General features: G+C 26.3%; 1 protein-coding gene across 2 annotated transcripts; it reads right to left on the reverse strand.

Moving 5' to 3' along the window:
• Positions 1 to 409: 409 nt before the first annotated feature.
• On the reverse strand, positions 410 to 22,183 carry LOC113554723 (fatty acid synthase). Of its 2 annotated transcripts, XM_026958687.1 has the most exons (25): positions 22,077 to 22,183; positions 19,044 to 19,270; positions 18,800 to 18,952; positions 14,083 to 14,256; positions 12,788 to 13,227; positions 12,290 to 12,718; positions 12,077 to 12,214; positions 11,773 to 12,003; positions 10,972 to 11,696; positions 10,654 to 10,915; positions 9,637 to 9,997; positions 9,386 to 9,565; positions 8,967 to 9,118; positions 8,731 to 8,898; positions 8,035 to 8,319; positions 7,754 to 7,956; positions 4,983 to 5,520; positions 4,744 to 4,923; positions 4,474 to 4,672; positions 4,083 to 4,409; positions 3,755 to 4,002; positions 1,761 to 2,744; positions 1,445 to 1,705; positions 1,139 to 1,384; positions 956 to 1,069 (listed from the first exon to the last, which is right to left on the reverse strand). In XM_026958687.1, exons 2-25 carry the CDS (start codon positions 19,258 to 19,260, stop codon positions 956 to 958), a joined length of 7,215 nt encoding a protein of 2,404 aa, XP_026814488.1. In that variant the 5' UTR covers positions 19,261 to 19,270; positions 22,077 to 22,183. The 2 variants fall into 2 exon arrangements, with proteins under 2 accessions (XP_026814487.1, XP_026814488.1); XM_026958686.1 differs by lacking the exon at positions 22,077 to 22,183 and having other exon boundaries at positions 410 to 1,069; positions 19,044 to 19,260.
• Between the last annotated feature and the right edge of the window lie 24 nt (positions 22,184 to 22,207).

The raw sequence follows: 22,207 nt of genomic DNA on the forward strand, positions 1-22,207 counted from the left end.
AGAGGACGGTATGTATAAGACTGCAGGGGACTTCTAAGAGTTTGCTTGTTTTTCAAAAATCATTAAAAACATAGTTAAATAAAATATAATCTTATTTCATAGTAAAACGAATGTATCTATATTTAAAATTTATAGACGCATTATTTGACCATTTTTTATTTATAAGTGCAATTTGAAAATTATTTATACAAAGGTGTAGGTTTTATAGTTATATAAAGAAAAGCTTGATTTTAAATAGATTTTCTGAACCAGAAATATTAGTATGATGGTTTTATTTATATAAAATAAATATTTTATAATTATTGTTTGAATGTTTTTCATAAAGCGTGATTCAAAGAAAATTAATTGGAAAAGAAAATAATAATAAATAGTTTATAATTTTGGCAATTTTGCAAATATTATCTAGATATTAAAATAAAAATATTTTATTCAATACTATAATTTTTTTAATGTATATTTTAATAGCATATTTAGTGGTTCTTTAGGGCATAAATGCATGCTTATTTTAAGGTTTTTTGGGACCATTAAGTCTTTAACCCTGCAACTTAAAATGTATATTATGTCTGTATAATGTAAAAAAAACATTTCCAACCGCAATGTAAATAACAAAAAAAATCCTTACGATTACTAATAAAAGTTGTAGTCAGGCCTAAAACATAACTATATTAAAATTAATCATAATAGTACAAATATAATTACTGTTTTTTCAATTTATAATTGCTTCGAAACTAATCTGTCAATGTTATTTATCATAATAGGTTATAAAATAAATTATAAATTGGAAATTTATTAGATTTAACATTTAACAACTGTTTTGTAGGAGCAAGACAAATAAGAAAATAAAATCTCTAAAAACTTATTTCAGTCCAATCATTATGTTTCTGTTTTTTTTTTTTATTATTATTATTATTTAAATAAATAAATTGATTGAATACAATTCTCAAATAATGACTATTTATAAATCTTTAGGTGACAAGGACTGAAAAATAAGTTCAGCAACTTTTTTGTTTTCTAATATTGAATAATGATTTCCTTCAACAAAGTGTACCATGACTGCCGATTTGAAATACTATTGATAAACAGAAAAAAAAATTATGTTTATTTAATGTACAAAATAATTATTTTATAATGATAATACCTCCGAGAGTCCATAATCTTCAGAGATTGGTAGAACATGTTCAGTGGGGCGTATTAATAGAGCACGAGTTTTTAAGCTACCGTTTGGTTTTCCATCATAATTAATAATGGCTTTCAATTTAATATAAGCACTGCTTAATAATTGTTTTTGATAATCTTTACTATATACAACATCGTCAGGGACTTTGTTAGTGAAATAATTTAAACGTTCCTCCCATGAATCAACTTGGTACAGATCATTTATAAACTAAAACAAAAATTCAAAAAGTTTTTATATTAGGTATGTTATAAAAAAAATCTAACTTACGTCAATTTTATTGTGAGGCCAAACTAAATCAAGGAACCTCAGTATTAGTTGTACTTGAATTTCTTGGTCTTGTGGCTTATCACCACGAATTGCTATTTCAGTGGTCATTTTCAAAAATTGTGGAGCGCTATCAATCAACCACAATTTACCTGAACGATTATTATTTTCCAAAATTTTCAAAACTTCAATGGCAATAAGCCCACCAAATGAATAGCCCACGATTAAAAATTCTTGATCAGCCGACAATCGTTGTTCAATCAACTGTAATCAAATATGTTTGAGTCAAAGTTAAATTATATTTACAACTTTTACTTACTGTATAATGACTAGCAGCCATTTCTTCAATAGAAGTTGCTGTGCCAATAATGTCGTATTGTAAACATAAGACTTGCATATTTAAATTTTTGGACAAAGGTTCCATCATTGATGAAATACCTTCGAGGCCGGGTATAACGAATAACGTTTGTAATTTGGTGGTCGGTTGTTCGACTATAGAACCATTTTCACATAAAGATGGAATGCGCATCACTGAATTATAAGCAGAAGATTCTTCTCCTACAGCTCGTATGAGATAATTCAATCCTACATCAGGCAATTGACTAATTGACTTTGGTTCAGCGTCGTCTTTCTTTTCTTTATCATCCGAAGATCCGATTTCTTGCAACTTTGCAAATGTCATACTTCTGATGTCTTGAGGCGTTAAAAATACTTCAAATTGTCTTTCCAATGTTTGCTTGATTTCAACAGCCATCATTGAATCCATACCCAATTCTGCTAAGGTTGAATGTAAACTAATTGTTTTTAAATCCCTAAGACCAAGTATATTAATTACAGTATCAACAATAGTTCCTGCATTACTACTGGATGCACGTTTTTCTGCAACTACCATGCTCGAGACAACAGGGTATTTTTTTTGAGTTAGCAAATCATCCAATATTTCTAAGCAATTGCCAATTTTTTGTTGTAAAGTACCACCGATGACTACTTCTTGATTATCTTCGGCCATATCAGCCACTAGACCCACTTCACCAACAGCCCCCCATTCAACGGCTAAAGCTGGTAATCCTTCCGAATGACGAATTTCACATATTCTTTCCATTACCGAATTAGACATACCATAATTAGTTTGACCAGCGTTACCACGACCACAACTTACACTCGAAAAAATTACAAAATGTTTTAACTTCGGACACATTTTTCTAGAATATTTATCGAGCAATGACGTAGCAATAGATTTTGGTCCAGCCGATGCTTTAAAATCTTCTTCTGTTTGATTTTCAAATAATGCATCTTTCAAAACCTAAACAAATATTGTAATAATATTATGTATTTAAAACTTGCAAAAATAATATATATACAATACATTTTTGATTATTTAATTAGTTTTAAATATTGCATTACCCCCTAAAAGCTAAGCTTGAGCTGGAAAAGCCTTTCTTATCGATATTCTGATATTCATTACTCAAATAGAAAAAATGATTAATATATATATATATAATTATACAATAATATTATGAGAAAATCCATACTAAAAAAGGAAGGGGAAAAATAATTTAAATATTTGAGAAATCCTGGCGTTTCACACACATTTTAAACAACTCAAAGCTTTTAAAATTATCAATATTAATATTTAATAAACGGCATAATCTTATGTCGTCTTATATATATATTTAGTAAATATTAGTTTGTATTGAAATAAATAATAAATAGGTATTTAATAACACAGTATATAGTAATAATAAAACTAAATAAACAATTACTAAAAATACCTCCCCAGATTGAAATATATTAATAAAAGTACCTATAGAGATTGTAATTAAATTAAAAATATAACTTTTTTAGTTTTAATTTGTTTTTATAAAATCAAGCATAGACCATATTTAAAATTTCTGTCGACTCGTTGTATAAAGTGACTATTAATTTTTCAGATATTAGTATAGTCGTATCATCAACAAAACTGAATAATTTTGTGTGGTTATTTATTTTAATTTCAAGGTGATTATTAATAAATATAATAAATAATATAGGACCTAATACTGTTCCTTATTATCACTTCACTATGAAATAATGACATAACTTATAAAATATAAAATAAATAAATAATAATATATAAAGGTATTATAATCTAGTGAAACATCTTTGATCTTTCACATAGTTTCTCACTTAATCCATTTACGCCCATAAATAATATATCATAAATATAATTCATACAAACCTTGTTATGTATAAACTGTTTACTAAGTGTATTTTATATATAGTATTAACTAAAGTATTTATGTTTATTAAAATATCTATAATTATTGTACTTACTACGGCGAGATTAAAAATTGTAGAAACTGGTCCCAACCGATTTGCTTCGTTAAGTAATTGTATAACTCCTTCTTCAGTAGTTATATCAGCAGTTGAAATTACTACGTTAGCTCCATACGATTCCCATATGCGTTTTCTCAATGCTTGATATCCATTACGTATACCTGTTCTTGTAGTAAGAACGATATTTCGCGAATTTCTTAAAACCATCCAGTCAGCCAATTCAAGACCAAAACCACCCAAACCACCTTTACAGTATTAAATTTTAGTATAAACTCTATAGTCTATATATTACATAATATTATATAAAATGTATAATATCAATTACCGCAAATAATACAAGATGAATCCTTGTCAAAAGTTACTCTTGGATATGCCAATGCATTTATAGATTGTGGTTTAATAAAACGATCTTCTTCTTCATCTCGAATTTTTATCAATACTTTACCAATATGTTTACCTGCTGCCATGTACCTGAAAGCTGGTTCTACCTGATCGCATTCAAAAACTGTGCGCACTAATGGTCTTATTGCTCCAGAATCAATGTTTTCTTGCACTTGGCGTTGGAATATTTGTTTCCATTCATTTGAACTTTCAAACAACGTATCCAACATAACACCATGGAAACTTATTTCTTTCAAAAATAATTCCATACCTAAAATAAAAGTAATTAAGTTAAATCAAAATATTTAATGTAGAAAATAAAGGTATTACTCAACCTAACATGCTGTTGTTGGCTAAATCAAATTTTCCTATTTCTAAAAATCGACCACCAGTTGCTAAACATCTCACTGATGCTAAAAGTTTTTCTTCTGACAATGAATTTAATACCAAATCAACTCCTTTGCCGTCAGTTTCCATCATGATCATTTGTTCAAACGATGAATCTCTTGAATTTCCAATATGGCTTTCAGGGATCTAGAGATTATGTATTTAAAATAAATTATTTAACAAATATTTTGTTATTCTTTTCTTTAAGTTGTATTTACCTGTGGGAAATGGGTTTTGATAAACTCCCTTTTTTCTGCAGTTCCAACTGTTGTGAAAATTTCACATTCATAATAAAGTGCTATTGTTATAGCAGCTTGACCGACTCCACCAGTTCCAGCGTGGATAAGTACCGAATCACCACGTTTCATTCGACCACTGACAATCAAAGCGTATATTACCTTAAGAAAATAAAAATGTTAATATTTATATCACTTAAACATAAGCTTAAATCTCGTACTGTTCCATAAACTACTGGAACAGTTGCTGCATCTTCTAATGACCAACTATCTGGTACTTTCCATGCCAAATATGGATCATATACAAGTATATTTGATAAAGCTCGTGACGTTATCATTCCCATGAGTCTTTCGCCACTCTCAGTGCGACCAGAATATTCAAAACCGATTACACTTTCTTGATTAATGCGGCCTCTTGCTATAACTTCAGGTGCTAGCTTAGCTGTAGCTAACATAATATCTCTGAAGTTCAAAGCGGTATAATAAATATGCAATAAGTTCGATTCAACTGGTGGTTTTGTAAACGGAACAATAGATCCCGCAAACCATTTCAAAGAAGACAAATCACCACGAATTGAGGTATTAACATAACGATGTTGAGCTTCAATTAAAGACGGAGGTCCTAGCAATAAATGTCTGTACGATCCCCAAACTTTATTCTTGTAAACATTTAATATTAAATCTTTTTTTAATTGTGTTTTATATAAAGGTTCATTTAAAGAAAAACTTGGTGCAGATTTATCCATTATAAATACACATCTAAAACAAAAAGTAAAATAAATATTAATATATTATAATATATTACATAATCAATATAGGTTTAGTTTAATATTAAGTCAATATATGGCATTAGGAAATGCAGTTTTATACACGTGGCTGAAAATTAGAACTCAAAGCGTTCCAATTTACTAATGTTTATGGATTAATATCTGTATGCCTTTAATATTATATTTAGGCAATGTAGGAGTCCTACTTACGAGTCGTTGATAGAACAAATAGATACACAAATTATAAACAAATATAATTAAGTTAAATTAATATGTTTAAAACAACACTATAAATAACTTAAATTAATATAATTAATGTTTGATAAAAATGTCAAACATGTATATATTAAGGCTAATTTTAATGTTTGAATTATAATATTCCAAAAATATATTTACGATTTTACTGTAAACTAGTGTTGCAAATACCTATAAATTAATTTTTGATAATTTTTCTAATTCAAAAAAAAAAAAAATTTACGAGAAATTTTATACTTTTGACTTCTCTCCCTTCTTTACACAATTATGCAAAGTATTAATATTATATCTAATACACCACCCAGGCGGGTTAGCTGCAAGTGATGCGATAGAAAATATTCGCGAGAAGGGTTGGTTATAAATAACTGCAGATGTCACATGAAAACTTAAAATGTGTATCATAATAATCAGGGGCGGATCCAGACCAAGATAACAAGGGGACGATTTTTAAAGGGCACACATTAATTTTGATAAAGTATTTATTTAGGTACATACATATGTTACTTTCCACAGTCTCGTACAGAACAAAAAAAAATATTTTTTATAGTAAATAATAGTAATAAAAAAATATATCACTATAATTTTGTTACCCTTGAAGTATAATTACGTCAAAAACTAAAATCAGGAAACTATTTTTTTTGAGAGAACGGGGGAGGCGATCGCCCCAATAGCCCCCTTCTGGATCTGCCACTGATAATAATTAATTTTTGTGAATTATCTATGTAAATACAAATTTAATGGAGTACAAAGAGTATTTTGTTTACTTATAAAAAAAAAAGGTGAATGATAATAGTGATGATACTTTAATTAACTGCATGTGCTCTCAAGATTTCTCTGTGCGTCACAGTATAGACAACACTCAATATTGAAGATTAAAGCTCTTTTTTGTTATAAGAAAATTTTTCAATCTTCAGACACATTAACAAAAATGAAATACTGTAAAACTAATTTATTCGCTCAGAATCTAATAATTTGTAATTTATTACAAGAATAACAATAAATTATAAATACTGTTATTATAAATAAATAATAATAATAGATTTAGTTATATAGGCTTAAACTACTGACTATCTGCGCATAGAATTAATTTTCGTATGAAATGATTTTTAGTTGAATGTAACAAATCCATTTAAGTTACCTAATAACTATACCTACTCAATGACGAAATATACTTGACACTTAACTGTACAGCAGGTCAGCAAAATGGTTTCCTACTTACCCACTTTTTATATATTTAAATATTTTTTTATAATACATACATGAGAGTACAAGGTAATCCCAATCCAAAGGTCTATCGTTGAAATCTACCTGTTTTTTCCTCAAACGGAATATTTTCGGCATATCCCTTAATATTTTGAGGAAATATTATCGGAAAATAAGAAAAACGTTAATGAAAAAAGGAATTTTTCTCAGAATCTAAAAAAAATACTTTTTGTAAAATTAAAAATAAATTAATGTATTAATTGTACAGAATTATTTAGACGGAAGCACGGTAAACACTTGTCTGATTTTGAGAAATTGGGCATCGAGGGGAAACGGAAAAATTAATAAATTATGAGCTTATATAATATATTTTCCACTCAATATCTATCAAATTATTTCATGTAACAACTTTAGTATCATATTATTCATTAATTAAATTAAAAACTAAGTCATAAACATGAATCAATCATTTTACAATACCTACTATATAATAATTATAACCATAAACTTTAACTACTAAGTATAAGGTCTATGTATATAACATTATAACAATTTTTAGGGCTTTATTTTAGAAATAGTCGGTTAAAATTAAAACGATCTAAAAATATATTAAAACAGTGTTCAGTTATTTTAAATTTAATGTATATAGTATAAAAACATTTTAAATAATATGTTCAAATTGATTTTATAGTTAAATTTAACCTAATAATTATTGATTCAAAAAAATCATATGTGTATTTATATACATATATATATATATTACATACCTAATTCTTTCACCACCCGGTTCTTTTCTGATACAATTTAAAAATCCAACTATACCATTAGTAGGATCATTTTCACTGACAAGAACAATTTTTTGGCTTACAGAAGCATCATCAGCTTTTAATAATTTTTGTAATACAGGTAACCACGAAAATTCTGTGCTTGATATTTTAACTACAATTGGAACAATGTTTTGCTCCAAAGGCTATAACGATGTTTACAATAAAAAATTATATTTTGTATCTTAATATTTTATTAGTTTATTAGGTACTATGTTTCATACTTTTCTAACAAGCATTAAACGTTCTTGTTCTAAAGAAGCATCTAGGCAGACTTCTACAGAATCTTGTGGATATTTGGCATTTAATTGCTCACGTGTCAGTAAAAATCCACCTGGTTTAAGAGTGGCATAAACTTGTTCCAGATATTTAGAGTCTTGTAAAACTTCTGATCCAACAGCGAATAACACCGATTGATCCGTAGCCAACTTTTTATCTTCCACCGTTATATTGGATCCTATTTCTTTCAATTGAGGATGAGCTCCATCAGATAGAATAGATACTTCGGGCTAAAAATATATGTACGTGTATAGTACGTATATACTTATAAATATACGGTATAAAAATACATTTTATTTAAATACAGAAGTAAGTAACTAATTATGCAAACGAAACTTCCCTTTACAGAATTATGAAAACTTTAAATGAATTAAAAATATCTGTTCATATCACCAATTTTCTATTCATTTAAAAATTACTGTAATTCCATATGTTTTGTTAATACCCAACTATAAGTATTATTATTATATTGTATTATTGTATATGGTGATTCATTGTTTTTTCTTCAAATTATTATTATATTATTAACGAACGATTGTTATAAATATTCTAATGTATGTAATTAGCCCTGACCAGTTTAAAACTTCAATAATGAATTTAATAAATAAGTGTACGAGTAAAAAATAAATATATATTCAAACCTGTATAAGTGGTAAGTCAGCTAAGACTTCAAGAATGATGGGGCTAAGAATTTGTACATCCGGGTTAAAAGTTTTGTTTAAAATTTCTACAGTTTTTACTTTAATGCCCATGAGGTTTTCAATAACTAAATGCAAAGAAATACGCACTATTTCTTCCAACGTATAACCCTACAAATATAATAAAGATTAAAATATTAACTAATGATTTATTTATAAATTTATTTCTATTTATTTACTGTTTCAATAATATTCGGAACAAATATATATTTCTCTAAAACTGGATCAGCTAATGGCTTCCTTTTAGCAATTACATTTGCGTGAAGTCCTCGAATTTCTACGCCACCGGATTGAATAAGGTCTATTTCTGGGTACACGTAAACAGGAAACTCTGAAATTTAACAACTTACATAATATAATGTATATCAATTTGCTTATTTATTTAAAATATAGTATAAAATTTATACATAAAATGTGTAAAGATATTAGATAATAACTAATAACTAATAAGTATACATGTGGTATACACAAATAATTTAATTCAAACATGATTTCACGAAAAAGATAAAAAAAAAAACATTAGTTGACGGGATTCCGACGTATAAAATATATAATAATTAAAAATTGGACACTAATAAATTATGAATACATTAATTACCCGGTTTATCTTCTGGGAGAGTTTGTAATACTGTAGCATGTTTTTTTACATTAATAAAAAGTTTCTGTAATGAGGTAGGCACAAAAAGTGATCTTGTGTCTTCTCTTAATATTTGAATTTGTAACATATTATCCATGAATGCAACCCAGTTATTAAACCATCCAACTCTTCCAATAGTAGCTAATCAAAAAAAAAAAAAACCAATAACAAATAAAAAAAAACAACTTGATATTATTATTGTTTAAGTTTACCATCAAGATTGACACGATTTAAACTTCTAAACAGTCCTTTATAATTATAGCCTCGTAATCTTAATTCTTTGTAAATATCCTTTATATTTAAATCTGTATCGTTTGGTTCGTCTGGATGTGGAGGCATGTCAATCATCTCGTTGTTAACATCGGTAGGAATGTACAAACGACCAGTAACAACTGGCGCACCACTTTCAACTACCTCAAACGTACCACTGCCTTTTTGTACCATTACAATAAATTCTACATTTCCATCTTTTGGAATATTAGTTGCTCTTTGAAAACGAACATTCTCAAATACAACTGGTACTTCAGAATACAGTTCTCCTCGCATTAAAGCAAGTGTTTCCCATGCCATAACCTATTCAATTAATACAAATATAAGCATGATTTGATAAACTAACAAAATATAAATTTAAAAATAATGAAGGTTAATTTTAAAAACTTATTGTAGCATATAATTTGATTTAAGTTTAAGTATTAAATATTAATAATAAACCTATTATAAAATGTGTCAACACAAAGGAACTAAAGGCCAATGCGTAATTAAGACAAAATAAATTTGCTTTCCTTCTTTATGTTATATACTACGTGAGTCTACACTTAATGTATACATATATAAATATTAAAATGATTTTCCTTAAATTAACATAAAAAATAATCTGTAATAAAAATTGTGTGAGACGTATGATCTAATTGATTTTCTTCTAAAGTTTTAAAGAAATGACTGATTAATGAGGCATGATTTATCATAATACGATAATTTACCCAATTTTAAATTATAAAAAAAACAATTCGAGAACTTTTGAAACATATACACTATTTCCAATAAATGTGAATCTAATTATATTTAAAGATTTTAAAATAGAAGTAACAAACTTAAAAAAAAATGATTAGAAATGATTATTTTATTATATATTATTAAAAGTATGAAAAAAATATTTCATATAGTTTATATAGGGCACTAAATAATTTTAAGGGTCATTAAAAATGAATAATGTAATTAAAAATATGTACCAAATATCCAGTTGCTGGGAATAAATTTCTTCCATCAATTACGTGACCAGATAAATACTCATATTCGTCGTCTTTCAAAGAAATTGAAATATTTCGTTCACCAGATTTAATTTTGTCTTGAACACGATACATCGTCACATACCAATCTTCTGAATGCTCCCATCGTACTAAAGGTGCAATCATTGGAGTACCTCGACTAACCGGAAATTCAATATCCGGGTAAAGTTTACTGATTCTTGGATTGAGACCAGCTTCAAATATTCTTCATAAAATGGAAATAGTTAAAGTATATAACAAAAATATTATAATTATTCTTACTTTCCAATAGCTGACAGTAGATAACCAAGTCCATCTTTATGATTCTTGGAAGCTAAGTCTACATTGGTAATATTTTTTTTATGTGATCGATTCAAAACCTCTTGAAGAACACCGTGTGGAGCTAATTCAATCAGTACAGACCCTTTTGGTACATGTTCAAATGTTTCTTCAAATAATACACTATTTAGTAAATTGGTTGCACAATATTCAGCAGAAAAATATTTTGCTTTATCTTCACCCCATTGTTCTTCTGGTATTGAAGTACTTATCCATTTTCCTGACCGTAATTTAGGATTTGTCACAATATTTTTCAGATGTTCTAATAACGATGGGATTACTTTTTTAATGAATGTTGAATGATATGGTATATTTAGTGTATTTATTATTTGCGTTGAAATATCTTTTGATTTTAATTTAAGTATAAATTGTTCAACTGATTCTTTCAACCCAGATATCGTACAACTATCTTGCGAGTTATGGCAAGCCACTTCAACATTTGTTGGAAGTAAATCTTTAATTTGATTATATCCAATACCAACATACGCCATTGCACCTAAAGGAATCTTAGAATTTAATATAGCTACGCCATAGTAATAAACTGCTTGAATAGTCTGTTCAGATGTTAAACAGCCATCAGCATATGCACACAATAATTCTCCGAATGAATGTCCAATGATAATATCTGGAGTAATTCCAATAGTAATCAACACATCAAACAACGCAATCTAAATTAAATTAAAAATATTATACTTCTAAATTTAAATTTAAACTTTATTAAAGGCATAAAAATCAAATATTTACTTGCATAGCTGCAATTCCCACAAACGAGTTAACTGAATTATTTAATATATTAGGATCAGCAGTAGTAATTATTTTTATTAAGTCAATTCCAAATTCTTTTAAAACGGTATGACTCTTTAAAATTGATTCATTGAAAATTGGTAATTTCATCAATAATTTACCCATTCCAGTCCACTGAGAACCCATTCCAGAAAATACAAAACATACAGGACGTACTTCTCCGGAATAATACTAAATAAAATATACTTATGATAAATAATTATAAAAATATTTAAATTATAAAATAAAAATATGACTTGTTTACTTGGAAATCTATTGAGTGGTTTGTTTTAAAATCTTTATTTATGATAGTATATCCTCTATAAATATGCCCAGGAATCTGCTCTGCTTGAATATCATGTAATAAACGCACATATTCTTTATCCAACGATCTTGACAATAACTAAAATTTAAAATAAAATTATTTATCAATTAAACATTTCTATATCAAATAAGTATATATAATTATATGACTTACATCGTTTAATATAGTGGTTACAGCTTCTTCAGTTCTACCAGATGCTACGACTAATCTAGGCAAATCGTCTTCAGGTAGCCCATTGTTAATTTTACTTTTATTGTTCCAATTAAGTAATACGTGACAATTAGCACCACCAAACCCAAATGAATTAATACCAACTAAACCACCATTCCAAGGTGTCTTTTCAGCCACCACATTTATACGACCATTGTGAAATGCTGTAATATCCTCTCTTGGAGTGTTAAAATTGATGTTAGGAGGTATAAAACCAGTTTCCATAGCTATGATAACTTTAGCTACAGAACATAAGCCAGAGGCAGGTTCCGAATGACCAATATTAGATTTTACAGAACCAATCAATAACGGTTCTGTGCGACCAGGACAAAACACATTTTCTAGAGCTTTCACTTCTTCTGGATCCCCAACCTATGTATTATAAATATTAAATATTAAATATACATTAAACATATTGTTTAATATTAAATTTGTACATACTTTAGTTCCTGTTCCGTGTGCTTCTATCCAAGCTAAATCACTGGGCTTTATTTCACACTCTTCGTAAAACTCTTCTAATAATCTTTGTTGCAATGGTCCCGAAGGATAAGTTATTCCTTGTTCTTTATACCCATCACAGTTTGTTTTAGCATGCACAACTTTTGCATACACTCGTTTAGCATTTTTCGCTTTTTGTAAGTACAGAACACAAACTGCTTCTGATCTAACATATCCATTAGCCGCTTCGTCAAAAGATTTGCATCGACCATCCGCACTGAGTACACCCAAACGTGCAAACTGCAGAGACACATATGGATGGAGACACAAGTTACAACCTCCAACAAGTGCAGAATCGCAGTGTCCATCTCGAATAGCCTTATAAGCGTGTTCCAATGCATATAAACTTGAAGAACAAGCAGAATCTACTGAATAGCTAGGACCTGTATACATAAGAAAATTATAGTTTAATTCTTATTATACAAAACAAATACTGAAACACTATAATTATTTACTTACACTTCAACTCGATAATACCATGTATGTACTATCTGCATCTTACAAACTTTAACACATTATCAAACTTGCATTTAGCTCCGGCAGAACCAATTTTAAGTTGTTTGCTTTAATACTAAAGCGAATTGGTCTATTCTCAAACTTAAAGATAGAAGAGATTTATCATCTGTGGAATCTCATTTTATTGATATCTACTTTTGAAAGAGAGTTATGACTTATGAGCATTTTAAAATTGTAATATTTTAACTATAGCTATAACGCAGTGGCGTAGCCAGGATTTATGGGGGGGTTAAATACTTTTAACTAGAATGATTGAAAAACAAAAACAAAACCAAACAAATATACTGATAACATACTAACGTTGGTTTGCCATTAACATATTTACTATTTTAAATAATTAAAATTTGTAAGACAATTTCCATATTTAAATTTAAATATTTCAAGACAATATGAAAAATGCTGTCAATAGGGGAGGCTATAGCCCCCCCTGGCTATGACACTGCTATAACGCCTATAATTGTGACTATTTTTTTTTTTACTATAAATCATTTTAAAATTAAAATATCAATAAAAACTTACAAAATTCTCTAGATAATATGCTCACTTTTAAGTTGTATAATAGTTTAATAAACTAATTCACTTTAGTATAAAATTTAATATCTTAAAGTTGGTTCTGTTGATCGCAAATTTGATATCTATGCTGTAAGTTTATAAGACAGAAACAACATATAATGTAAGCCCGTTGCCCTTTTTTAAGAATATTTGAAAAAAATATTACTCACCATTTACACCTAACCAATAAGATATCCTATTAGCAAGCATGGCTCGAGCACAACCAGTAAGTCCAAATCCATTTACTTGAAGTTTTTCATAAAACCAAGTTTTTTCTGACTCACTAAAGCAAGCTCCAACAAACACTCCTGTTTTTGATCCTTTTAATGACTTCGGGGAATTGCCTAAAATAACAACATCAAAAAGTTGAATATTATTTTATTTTCAAATTTTAACCATTATTAAAATGAGTTTAATGTATGTTTTTAATATCCTAACTTAATTTATTCGAGATCACTTAATTTGTATCTTATAAAAATCTTTAATCATCTAGAAAAACCTAATATTAAAAAGTTTAAGATACATGTTCATTACTATAGTAAAAATGTTAATGATATAATTTAGGGTGATTTTGTCATTAAATAATAGCTGTTTAAAACTACAATAGTTTATAACATAAAAATGCATAATTTCTGCAACGACAAACTTTAATTTTTCCTCATATAACCTAAATATTAAAATTAAATTAAATTTATTAGAAAAGATAATAAACTAAATAAAATATTTCAAATATTTAAATTTTTAAATAATTATTAGAGATATAATTTAAGTAATATAGATTATTATACCTACTTATACTAGTTATATTTTATGTAATTTCTAACGTAAACTAAACATGACAAAAACCAAAAATACACTGAATGTATTTATTAGATGTAAAAATTATCCTATGTAGTTTGAACAATCGTTAATAAAAGTTTAATATAAATAATGTTACGAAATAGATTTTTTTTAGGTATTTTTATTTTTTTTTATAGGTATTGAAATCAAGAAAATTCACAAATTATTTAGTAATCCATTCTCAGTTTAAAAATGTAATACTATGTTGTACTTACAGTAGTTTAAAAATATCAAAACGAAATGAGCAAAATTTAATTTCATAAGTGTTCTAAGGTCAACTTACAAGAACATAAAAAGTGTTTCTCATTATGTTATTTACATAATTTACGATATTTTAATTTTAATACGAATTTAGCGTGGATTTGTAAAACACAGGTATAAAAATGTTCATAAGTTGTTTAATAAATAAAATGTTATAAAAAACTAACGAGAGAATACAGTCAATACAGACCCAATAGTTTTAGCTTGATCATCGATTAATCCACTATAATATGAAAACTAACAATATAAAATTTGTTTCATTACAGGAAAATTTGCTATATTATATGTTTGTAAAACTGAGACAATATACGCAGTTGTATATCGTCTTAAAATATAAATAAATTAAAAAGTAATGCTTAATAAGACTTTTGAAAAACTTAATTATTAGTTTTTGAGTGGTATGAAAAATTTAAATAAGTAGGTATGTAATGAATAATAATTAATACCTAACAATGTTATATTGATATTATTAAAATGATTTGATACAATATTGTCAATATATTTTATGTAAGATAGGCCGGTTATAGTGTACTGCCTGCTACATTAGTTTTTTTGTCACATCATAATTTAAAACCACATAACCCAGTAAACACTTGGTAATTGGTATATATCTAAAACAATTAACAAGTCAATTTAAAGTCTATATCTACAAGGTCTTCAATACACTATGATCTGTTTATTGATGTTTATTATACTGATAAAAATGAATTCCATTTTTAAATCTTCCAAAAATAATTAATTATGTAAGTATTATAAACATCTATTTACTGTGTATATTATATATTAGTGATTAAAATGTCGGAAAATTTCCGAAAAAATTCAGGAAAATATCGGAAAAAACAGTTTTTTTCCCCAGAGCTTCAAAAAATATGGAAATTTATAGAGAATATTAAAATAAAACATTTCAAAAAAAAAAAAACAATTTTCGGAAAATTAAAAAAATTGTATTTACGCTTAAAATAATCGAAATATAAAAAAAAAACCAATTAAAAAAAAATAGATGATAAGAAACCTGTCATTGTTATTTCATATTTGTCATTATGGCGTACGTATCATTGTATTGACTATTTAAGTACTAACAATTAAGTCAATTAATATGGATATATCAATATTTGTCTTAATTAAAAATTATGTTACTTAGGTATCAAAGATTTAAGTAGGACTGTGGAGGAGTGTATTTCCCAGAAAATAAATCGCCTGTATTTTTTAATTTTATAGTTGTTACATTGATTATTGATATAATTAATACTTGTAAGTTGTAAATAAATATAGATAGTGCACAATTGATAATATTAGTAAAATCTGAAAATACCGCTAGTATAACTAGTATCTATATCCGTGGAAAATATTTCACAAAATATTACATATGTGGGAGACGATAACAATAATATTAATTAATAATTATTATTATTACAAATTATAATTGTTTATAAATAAAATAAGTTCCCTAGGTTAGGTTCCACTATCAGCTCTCGAATAGTTTAATGCAGAAATGGGAAACTGATAGCCAGAGTACATTTTTAACTAGCCCGTCATTCTACTTTTTCAAATTACTTTAAAAATTGTTAGTGTTCATCTGTATTTTATTTTATTACCTATGTTTTTCATAAAACGTAGATATTAATTCTTATTTAGTATGGAACTGCAGCTAAATTATAAAAAAGATTATTATATTTTCGTAAAATAAATATTACAGCTGAAACTAATTATTTTGAAAATCAAATAGTTTATACACAATTTTTTCTATGTTTATTAGCATCATCTAATATTTCTCAACAATTAAATTAATTAAATGAACAACTACAAAGTATAATTCTGAATTTTGTTATTAATTCAGAAAAAAATTAAATGTTTAAAAATATGTATATTTATTAAAAAGAAATGAATACATTTTCCGTGTTATGAAGCTGTACATATAGAATTTCACGATGAGTTTATAATTCTAGATTCTGAACGAAGTGAAGAATGTATTGATTTTAGTATTTTACAATGAGTAAAAATATCACTTTGATTTTTAACTTCAGCCCTTCTTTGAAAAGTAAAATTCATCTAATTAGTACTTTGGGGGGTCAAAAGTAAAAAAATTCCAGTAGTTTTCATAAGAATTAAGAAAAACCCTAAAAAATTAACGGAAAAACGGAAAATTTTACGCATAATCAGTTTTTGACAAAATCGTTTTTTTTTATTTTTCTGTTACTCAAAAACGAATCATTGTAAATACTTGAAATGTTCACCAAATGTTTATATTAGTGTTGTCAGCTATTTACGATTACATTTTCTAAATATTTTTACTTTTTTTAAGCTATTTATAAACAATTAAAATTTTCGATTTTTTTAAAAAAATTTTCTTAAAATGCCAATAAAAAAATTTTACTTTCCTAAAAATCTTTAAAATTTAAGACAAGGTTTATTATAAGTTGTTCTTATTGTAGTAAAAAAATCAAAAATCTTTAGTCACAAATTTTGTTTATAAGCATTTAAAGTTCAAATTTTAACAAATATATCAAAATCGCAAAAATGTACAAGGGATTTTGAAGTTGAAAAATCGTAAAATTTTTGTGATTTATACCTAATGTTAAAAAACCCAAATACAGGGTTATACATAAGTTTTCCTCCAAGTGAATGTAAAAAAAAAATTCTAGCGTTAATATAAAAAAAATTTTATGAGCGTATGAAATTAAATTTTTTATGAAATCATATAAAATAACGATCTATTGCAATTTAAATATAGATAATAATATAATATATCCTACTAATTATCCTAGACTGAACAATCATCTCCGTTCAGAATCGTTTTTCGTATATCTAACCTAACCTAATGATACCTGTCATTGCATTCAAATTTAACACATACATTTTAGTGACCTACTCCCCATCTCTACTATAAAGCAGAGCGATACCACAAAATATAACAATAACCTAACCCACTTGCGACTTGCCCATTCTTTTTTTTTAACATTGCATTACCCACTTAGATGAATTAATCATAAAATTCAAAAGACGATTTGAAGAAGTTGAACTTTTGCGTTCTCAGATAAATTTTTTTGATAATCCAATGGCAGTTGAAAATTTTAAATAGAAAATAAATATTCTTCACTTCTATTGAAAATATGCAAGTTTTAACAGATCCAATAATCGTATCTACAAACAGAATTATGCGTCGTTTTGAAAACATCAGTTAGAAAATATGAATTTCTACGAGATTTTATACTAAAAATGTTATCCATGTTAGGAACAACTTACATATTATTATGTAAAAGTACATTTTCCAAAATTAATCATCTAAGAAAGAAAATCATTTAACAGATGAAACCTTAAGACAAATTACGTGTTTCAACTACAGAAATATAAGTAGATTTTGTTGAATTAATAAATTATTATCTGTAACTACGTGACTTTTAAGTCTCACATTGAAACATGTTGCAAATATAAATAAATAAAAATAAAAAATAAATGTTATCGAATAATTAATTTTAATGACACTTTTTTTTCTTTGCTTTCTATATGATATCTGGTCCGTTAGATTTTAATATTGAAAAAATTGAGCTCCTAGACATTTTGAGTTACCCATCCCTGGTTTAAGGTAGGAACTTAAAATTGTTAAATGTTGACAGCTGGTTTGCATTAAATTTAACATATAATTGAGTAACAGAGTGTACTTGTATTAAATTTTCTCAAATTATAATGCTCAATCACCACCAGATATTCAGGGTACCGAGCATTTATTTCAAATTAATTTTAAATATCAAGAGTTAACAGTATATAGAATTATATTGTGCTTATTACCTGAGTCCACTATTGCCTCATATGATTTTTCCAAAATAATACGACACATAGGATCCATAGTATGGGCTTGTTTATAATGAACCCCAAAAAATGCTGCATCGAACTTATTTACTTGATTTAGTTTACCAGTTCGCTGAGGGATTTCCGGGTGTTCTAAAATAATATAGTTATTTTAAATACATCGTGAATAAGTATATACTTATAATCATAATTTATAACGTAAACAATATTCAATTTTTTTTACCAATTGTCCATCTTCTGTTATCATCTGATATCAAGTCAATTTTATTAAAAAGATTGTCTGCAAAATCTGGAAGACCGTCAGAGTTTGGAAAAGATCCGGAAAACCCCGATATTACGATTTCATCTCCAGGATCACATTTCACTAAACGGCGGCCGGCCTTCAATGCTATCTCCCTATCAGTTTTAATCTTAAGCTCGATGGCTTGTTGTCTCGACATATTGGTTTACCTAAAATTAGGAAATTATTGTCATTAGTACCTAATACACCAAAAACATAATGAATATAAGTATTCAGAAAAAAACATTTGTTTGATGTTAAAACACATGTTTATTCATTAAATTAATAGATCACAGGATGTGCCATTGATTTGCATATCGTGCGATCGCAACATATAGCTATTTGTATAGGGTCGTATATAGTCGTTTAAGGTCTTAAGGTCATAGATCATTTAATCAACGGACGAATAATTTATGTTTTGTTATAGGCGGTTCGTATCCGATGTTATGAAACATAATATTATAATATGCATTGAAATTATTTAAATCGGGAATTTATTTTCTTACATTATAATTATAGAAGTTTATATACAGTGTGATGAGTTCTAAGTAAAATAGTAATAACAATTAAAAAATAGAAAACAAAAAAAAACACATGGAATGATAATTTAAAGGAATACCCAAATCGTCGGATAATAGGTACCTATATTCTATGCACTGACAGGAAGTGTGGTAAATAATGATTTCAATATAAAATCAAAAACAATAAGAATCAAAATTAATTTTATATTTTCATTGGTACGCCCATCTATGGGCTATTATTGTAATTATTTATTATTCATAGCTGGTAATCGGTAGCACCTGCCATCTGGTACCCATTCTGCGTGTGTATGAACTATCTACTTTTAGTATTTTTTTAAGACTTAAATTAATAACTATAAAACAATACATAGGAAATTATTGCCTATATTAAAATATCATATCATATATTTATAATATTATGTATTATTTGATTAAATTGTATAGATTGTTACCAAAATACGACTAAATATATAATATATATAATATATTATATAATACTAATATCTAAATATTTTTAAAATTCAAATAAAAAGATTTGTACCATTTTATAAATAGTGACATGTATTATTTTTTATGCATATTGAGAATCTAAAAACTACATCTCGAAAACTTTAATAGTGAGTTAGGTATAAAACCATTAGCAAGTAAAAATTAAATTAAATATTTACCAAATAATTTTCATATTTGGTACATATATTAAAAAATATACATAATCTATACATTATTATGTTTTATTATTTTCTTACATGTACCCATCTAATTATAAAATCAATTAAAAACGCAAAAACAATTATCTTAATCGAACCTAATTTTAATAATACATTTTACATAAGTAGCACGAAATAAGGCAGGATTACTCCACAGAATAAATTTAATTATGATTAGGTACCTATATTATAATTGTTGAGTACCTAATCTGTTAATTGTTATTAATCTAAACTTTAGGTATTTGTGTGGCATATATTAATTAAACAATTAGGTAATTTGGACAATTTGGCGTATTAGCATAATGAAATTTATACCAATCTGGCAATTTCATACTTTTACAAATTTAACAGTGACCAGGTACTGACTAAGTATTTATTTATTATAAACCTGGACCTTTATAGGTAGTTCCAAAATATTAGTTATGAAATTAATTAATTTTATAAATAGCTTGATATTGTATACTAATAAATTTATTATTACTCACAGTTGTATAAAATTTTTATTCGTAGAAAATAAATTATATCAATTGAGGTATACTTGTAATGTTACTTATTTTAAATTTTTTGTTCAATGAAATTAACTAAATCGTTAGTTTAATTTATAATTCTTTGTTCATTAAATTATATAGTACCCATCTTGTGTATTAATACATTTAAGTAATAATATAAATGGATTATTACTTTTACTGATAAGGGATTGTCAAAAATTCTTTTAAATTTTGATATTTTTGTTCACATTTTATTAGTCGACATAAGTAGATCTAAGAAAAACAGAATTTTCCAGGGATAACGGAAATTTAATAAATAATAGGTAATAAAACAAAACTTTGTAAAATTTGTTACTAAAATTAATGGGGAAGATCTCTTCCATTAGATTATCATTGATGTCACACAATATTATAACAAAAAATGTAATACATAAATATTTTTAGTAAAAAATTTCAGTTTTTGGAATTTATATGTAATTCTTTTTTAAGATAACTAATTTTTAATTGAGTTACAAGTTTGTGAAATATTACATTTAAAATTAAAATACCTACAGTAAAATAATAAAATATGTATATAATTGTTCACTTTATGTTCAATAATATATCAATATTAAAGCTTACAACTTAAAATTGGTTCTGCTGAATACAAATTTGTAATGTTGTATGTTTATATGACTAAGATAACACATGCAAGTATGCGTTCTTTTAATACAAAATACAAATAAATAAAATTAACAGAATATAATTAAGTAAATAACTATAGCTAATATGTACTTAAACAATTATTAAAAGCTTATTTAATATGATCTTATAGTAGTTACAGTATAGATTATAGTTAAATTTAACCAAAGTACTATAAATGGTTTTTAAAATAAAATTTGGGTTTTATTTAGTTTTTACTGTTCAGTACATATATTATCATATTTTAACTCCGTATAAATATATTTATAAACGAATAAAAGTAAAAAAATATGATTGTCTTATAAGTTTTATTTTTCTAAAATTAATTTTGAATGTTTTTAATTAATTTGAAGGTTTATCAATCATCATGTATTATATATGTTATAATTTAATGAGTTTATAAAATATAAAAAATAATTTTTAACTTAACCAATGAGAACTAAATAATAAATCAAATATTACTTTAAAATGTGTAAACAATTTTGACCATTAAAACACAAAATACAGTGTTTTTATAAATTGGTAAATATTAATAGTATAGGAAATAAAAATAACAAATAGATATTATAAGTAACTTACCGTTTAATGATAAAAAGATAAATAAATAAAATATCCTTAGCCAAAACTGATCCAACAGTTACTGAAGTTGTACCGAGAAGGTTCTCGGCAAACACAATGACAAAATTACTTAGTTCAGGGTGAAAAAGAGT

This window comes from Rhopalosiphum maidis, chromosome 2 (genome assembly GCF_003676215.2).
Source record: "Rhopalosiphum maidis isolate BTI-1 chromosome 2, ASM367621v3, whole genome shotgun sequence".
NCBI lineage: Eukaryota > Metazoa > Arthropoda > Insecta > Hemiptera > Aphididae > Rhopalosiphum > Rhopalosiphum maidis.